The sequence below is a fragment of the Galeopterus variegatus genome, unplaced genomic scaffold (genome assembly GCF_000696425.1).
Source record: "Galeopterus variegatus unplaced genomic scaffold, G_variegatus-3.0.2 Scaffold12329, whole genome shotgun sequence".
NCBI classification, from domain to species: Eukaryota; Metazoa; Chordata; class Mammalia; order Dermoptera; family Cynocephalidae; genus Galeopterus; species Galeopterus variegatus.
The window spans coordinates 34,168-40,017 of record NW_007738440.1 but is presented as its reverse complement, the minus strand read 5'-3'; the positions used below and the strand labels follow the sequence as shown (position 1 = coordinate 40,017).

Here is a 5,850-nt window from a genome sequence, read left to right as displayed (position 1 = left end):
GTTTTCTTGCAGTGTGCATTCTCACGTGTCTTCTTAAGGATGAGGAATAATTGAAGGCTTTCCCACAGTGCTCACATGTATAAGGTTTCTCTCCAGTGTGCAGTCTCATGTGTACTGGTAAAGATTATGGCCATTTGAAGACTTTCAACATTCTTTACATTCATAAGGTTGCTCTACAGAGCATGTCTCATATGTTGTTGTAAGCGTTTAGGCCACCTGAAGGCTTTTCCACAATGTGTGCATTCACAGAGTTTCTCTGCAGTGTGCCTCCTCATGTGTTTTTGTAAAGATATGTAGCAGTAGAAAGCTTTCCCAGACAGCTTGCACTAGTGCAATTTGTCTTCAGGATGCATTCTAATGTGTTCTCAAGGCAGGCAAACTGAAGGCTTTCCCGCACTGTTTTCATTCATAGGGTTTCTCTCTAGTGTGTGTTCTCATATGCTTTCGTAAGGATATGGGCCAATTAAAAGTTTTCCCACACTGTGTGCTTTCATAGGGTTTTTCTCCACTACACACATGTCCTCAAAAGGATGAGATGAGGGTTGACTGAATGTTTCCCCACATCGATTATATTCATAGGGCTTCTCTCCATCATGAGTCCTTTCATGTCTCTGAAAGGACTGGGGATAAATGAAGGCTTTCCCACATTGTTTGCATTCATAGTATTTCTCTCCAGGGTGCATGTATCATGTGTCTTCAAAAAACTGAGGAACAACTGAAGGCTTCCCCACATTCCTTACATTTATATGGCTTCTCTCCAGTGTGACTTCTCAAATGACTAGTAAGACTTGAAAAATCAATGAAGGCTTTCCCAGATTGCTTACATTCATAGGTTTTCTCAGCAGTGTCAATCTCTATATGCTGATTGAGGGAAGACATATCAGGAAAGGTTTTCCCACATAATTTACAAGCATAGGGTCTCTCTCCACTGTGGGTTCTAACACAAATCACCCATGAGTCCAACAAGCTGTAAAGACTAAAGTTTTATTTCCTGAATTGTAAGAAAAAACAATACCTGCGAAAATTCATGTACTATAGCTATGATTAGTTAGAACTATTTTCCCCTAAATGTCTATTTGTGATTAAACTATAAACACCCTCCTTATGTGTCCACTTTAAGGATGAGGTACTCATAAAGGCAATATCATATTTCTAGGGTTTATAAGATTACTCTCCTGGTGTGAGTTTTCTGAAAGGCTACACAGTAATTCATCTGCAGGAAGATGTCCCACATCACACCTGTAGTGTTTTCTTGCAGTGTGCATTCTCACGTGTCTTCTTAAGGATGAGGAATAATTGAAGGCTTTCCCACAGTGCTCACATGTATAAGGTTTCTCTCCAGTGTGCAGTCTCATGTGTACTGGTAAAGATTATGGCCATTTGAAGACTTTCAACATTCTTTACATTCATAAGGTTGCTCTACAGAGCGTGTCTCATGTGTTGGTTGCAAGCGTTTAGGCCACCTGAAGGCTTTTCCACAATGTGTGCATTCACAGAGTTTCTCTGCAGTGTGCCTCCTCATGTGTTTTTGTAAAGATATGTAGCAGTAGAAAGCTTTCCCAGACAGCTTGCACTAGTACAATTTGTCTTCATTATGCATTCTAATGTGTTCTCAAGGCAGGCAAACTGAAGGCTTTCCCGCACTGTTTTCATTCATAGGGTTTCTCTCTAGTGTGTGTTCTCATATGCTTTCGTAAGGATATGGGCCAATTAAAAGTTTTCCCACACTGTGTGCTTTCATAGGGTTTTTCTCCACTACACACATGTCCTCAAAAGGATGAGATGAGGGTTGACTGAATGTTTCCCCACATCGATTATATTCATAGGGCTTCTCTCCATCATGAGTCCTTTCATGTCTCTGAAAGGACTGGGGATAAATGAAGGTTTTCCCACATTGTTTGCATTCGTAGTGTTTCTCTCCAGGGTGCATGTATCATGTGTCTTCAAAAAACTGAGGAACAACTGAAGGCTTCCCCACATTTCTTGCATTTATATGGCTTCTCTCCAGTATGACTTCTCAAATGACTAGTAAGACTTGAAAAATCAATGAAGGCTTTCCCAGATTGCTTACATTCATAGGTTTTCTCAGCAGTGTCAATCCGTATATGCTGATTGAGGGAAGACATATGAGGAAAGGTTTTCCCACATAATTTGCAAGCATAGGGTCTCTCTCCACTGTGGGTTCTAACATGCATTCTTAGGTGTGAATGACAACCATAGGCCTGCCCACTTTCCTGGCACTGATACAGTTTTTGTCCAGTGTGAACTGTGATGTGACTCTTGAGGGATGAACAATGCATGAAGACCTTTCCATAGGCACTGTATCCATACTGGTTTAGTCCGGTAGGAATTTTCTTGTATGGGTTAAGATTTGGAATCTGGCTGAAGACTTCTCCATATTGATCAACATTTTCAGTGTCTCTCCACCATGTAATTTCTATTACAAATGAGAAGCATGTTATTAGTGAATTAATAATTAGTTATTAGTATTTATTAATAAGTATTAGGATTTCATTTTAGGTAGGTTTTTCAGTGTAAGTGTAGGTTTTCTACACTATCTGCATTGTTTGAAGGGGGATAAGCTGCTCTGCAAGAGCATTTGACCACTGCTATTATTAAAGTTGTTTCTAATACATGGGGTTTCTAAATAATTGTTTCCAACTGAATTATGTTTCCAACACTCAATGTCTAAGTCACATTTACAGAAATAGTTTTTGCAAAAATTCTGTGAATAAATTTGGAGCTAGGCTTACATGAGTTTTCTGTTTGCTACATTTTTAAATTTTGTAATATACTAAGTAAGATTCTCTCCTGGAATACTGTTTACTCTTGAGTGTGACTCACCTCAGATTTCTCCCCTCCTTGTGTGTTGATCTTCAGTGCAGAGGTCTTCCCCAATTTTTCCTAAAACAGAGGACCAGGAATCATTTATTTTATTTTAACTTCAATTTATTTATTTATTTATTTATTTATTTATTTATTTATTTATATTTATTTATTTATTTATTTATTTATTTATTTATTTTTGTCAATATACAATGTGGTTGATTATTGTGGCCCATTACCAAAACCTCCCTCCCTCCTCTCTGTCCCCCCAGGTATCATTTCTGGTGAACTTTGCTACTTTAGGTTCCTTAGTTACTTTTTTTCCATAAATACCCTGCTGATAAACTAACCTATTGACCATAAATTGAGTTTCATCATCTGAAACAAAAACGTGAACACATAGTATGAAAAACAAGGCACCTGGTAGCCAAAGAAGACAAAAGGCATTTAGTTTTTTCAGGACTTCATCAAGCACAAGGGGTCAAAATGGCAAGCAATTTAATGAGCACAATAACATCTTCACTGGACTGCAAAAACAAACTTCCCTGGGCCACGAAACATATCCGTAAGGATGGCACTAAGGGAGCTTTCTTTGTGGGAAGAAAATCTCCCTTTAATACATCGATTCTCGTTCTCACAGAACAACTATTAGATTCTTGCTCCATGACAGCCATGACCATGTCTGTCTTACTTACCAGTGTACTGTACTGCCTTTCCACAATCCAAGTCTTGGAACAGGCTTGATGTGTAAGAAATACTTGATCACTAAATGACTAAGTGAAGGACGATGCCATCCTTACCTATTGAAGCCAGGTTCTGAAAACTTTTGAAAATCACATCTCTGTAGTGGTCCCTCTGATCACAATCCAGCACAGCCCACTCCTCCAGAGTCAAGTCCACAGCCACATCCTCAAAGACCACTGAGTCCTGAAACATCCAACATATGTGCAGGAGCATAGCTGAGACTGGAAGCACGGGTACCGTACTCCATCCATACACAGTGCACACATGGTGCTGTGGCCTCCCAGCATCTGCCCTGTGGCTCTTGTCAGACCTCGTCCTCTGTCTACACTCACTTCCTCATAGGTTTAACAGCACCACTAACACATTGAACTAGACCCTACATCTTCACTAGGACCACTTCAGGACTTATTCCTATCTATCAAAAGGGTTTAGACCACATTGGAGATATCAAAGAAATGCCATCCAAATGAAACAAATACTTGCATTTTAAGGCCAACAATCCCTTGTGACACAAACTTTTTTCATCTCCCTCCCTACTGCACACTATATCACTCAGCACTCCATGAAGCACAGAGTCAAACCCAGATGAGGTTTTAAGGTTTATGAAAGCACACTGAAGGACTGGGAACTTTCCCTTCTCTTCCTTTCTGCACACATGAGGCCAAGGGATCTGTGGGGACTCAACTTGCAGCAAGGGCCAGGAAGCCACAGTGTCTTAAAGAACTCCAGGCCCAATTGGCTGAATGAAAACAGCCTTTTAGAGAAGCACTAATCTTAACTTATTCATGAAATAATTATCATTGGTTCAGCCTCTACTTTTTCTCTATGTGCATTTTCATTGAAACAGGAAGTTATTGAGAAATCAGACCTCAGGAAAGAAGGAAAAGCTGTGAGAATTTAGACCTCAGCACATTCTCTACACCCCCTGAACCTGAACCTCAGTGCTGAAGCCCACCAGTGTTTATTTTTTAATCTAATTCAACTTTGAGTTCTCTCTCTCACTCTCTCTCATTGTCTCTCTCTCTCTCTCTCTCTCTCTCTCTCTCTCTCTCTCGCATACACACAAAGTACACACAGAGTGAGAGTATAAAATTTGCAAACAGCTCTTTTCACCAGAGCCATGAAAGTGTATTATTGCTAACCTCAATGCTAAGGTTAAGAGCCTCACTTTGTGAAGAAGTTAACTGAAGCTGAAAACATTTGACTGTGAATTTACCATATGATAAAAGACATGAAGGATTAAGCAGTGCTTTCCTTTCAAACACTCCCTTATTTCAAATTCCAGGAGAAAGCAATTCCCCACATACCACCCTGGAGGCTGCACTCTCTTTCTCATTTTCATATCCCATATTGGACACATGAGCATGACCCCCCAAGCCCTGAACACAGGAACCACCGAGAGGCATGGTACCTTTGAACTCTGGTTTCTCAAGAAAGCTCACCAACCCACCAACATCCATGAGTGGGGGACAAAAAATTCTGTCGTGCAACAGTTCTGATGCTAGCATTTACCTATTTGGCAGCAGAATAATGAAAATACCCTATTATTGGTACAGGGAACAGCAGAAGTCCCTTGGGTCTGCCTCCATTGCTCTTAGTACAGTGCATCTGTAGTGTTTTCTCATCATAAAGTTCCCTTGCCTAGTGTGCAAAAAAGAGCTAACATTGTAGGCCTTAGAACTTTACCTTCAGAAAGGCTTGCTGATGATGCTGCCCTCGGCTGGTGCTGTTGGATTGAATTGTGTCCTCCAAAATCCATCTATTAGAAACTCAACCTCCACGGTGATAATGTTAAGTGGGTGGGAAATCCTATTATGGTCATTGAAAAGTGTGGCCTTAAAGAGGTGAGCAGATTGTTAGGACCATGCCCTAGTGAGTAAATGGATTAATAAGTTGATGATTTAATGGTGGTCATGGGTGTGGCTCTGACAGCTTTAAAATGAGAGTGCTTGAGGAGCTTGCCCTCTCTCTCTGCTTCTGCCATCTGACATGTGACACCCTGCTTTGCTGTGAAGAGTCACTGGCAAGGTTCTCACCAGACCTGTTCTCTGGACTTTGGTCTTCCCATCTTCTGAAACTGTAAGCAGTACATATTATTACTTTACAAATTACCCGGTTAGAGGTATATCAGTTATAAGCAACAGAAACAGACTAATACAGCTGCTGTCTGGGAACCTGGGTTTCGGGAGGGTTCACACCATGCTCACTACTATGCAAGCTACACTGTCAGTGCTGAATGCCTGCTTTCCTTCTGGAAGTCTGGCAGTTTGGTACATGCCA

General features: G+C 40.7%; 1 protein-coding gene across 1 annotated transcript; it reads right to left on the bottom strand.

Annotated features, from left to right (window-relative positions):
- Nucleotides 1-696: 696 nt before the first annotated feature.
- Nucleotides 697-4,976, bottom strand: LOC103611055 (zinc finger protein 555-like). The gene is made up of 6 exons (XM_008595091.1): nt 4,878-4,976; nt 3,627-3,753; nt 1,953-2,437; nt 1,729-1,867; nt 1,240-1,360; nt 697-937 (listed from the first exon to the last, which is right to left on the bottom strand). Exons 1-6 carry the CDS (start codon nt 4,974-4,976, stop codon nt 697-699), a joined length of 1,212 nt encoding a protein of 403 aa, XP_008593313.1.
- Between the last annotated feature and the right edge of the window lie 874 nt (nt 4,977-5,850).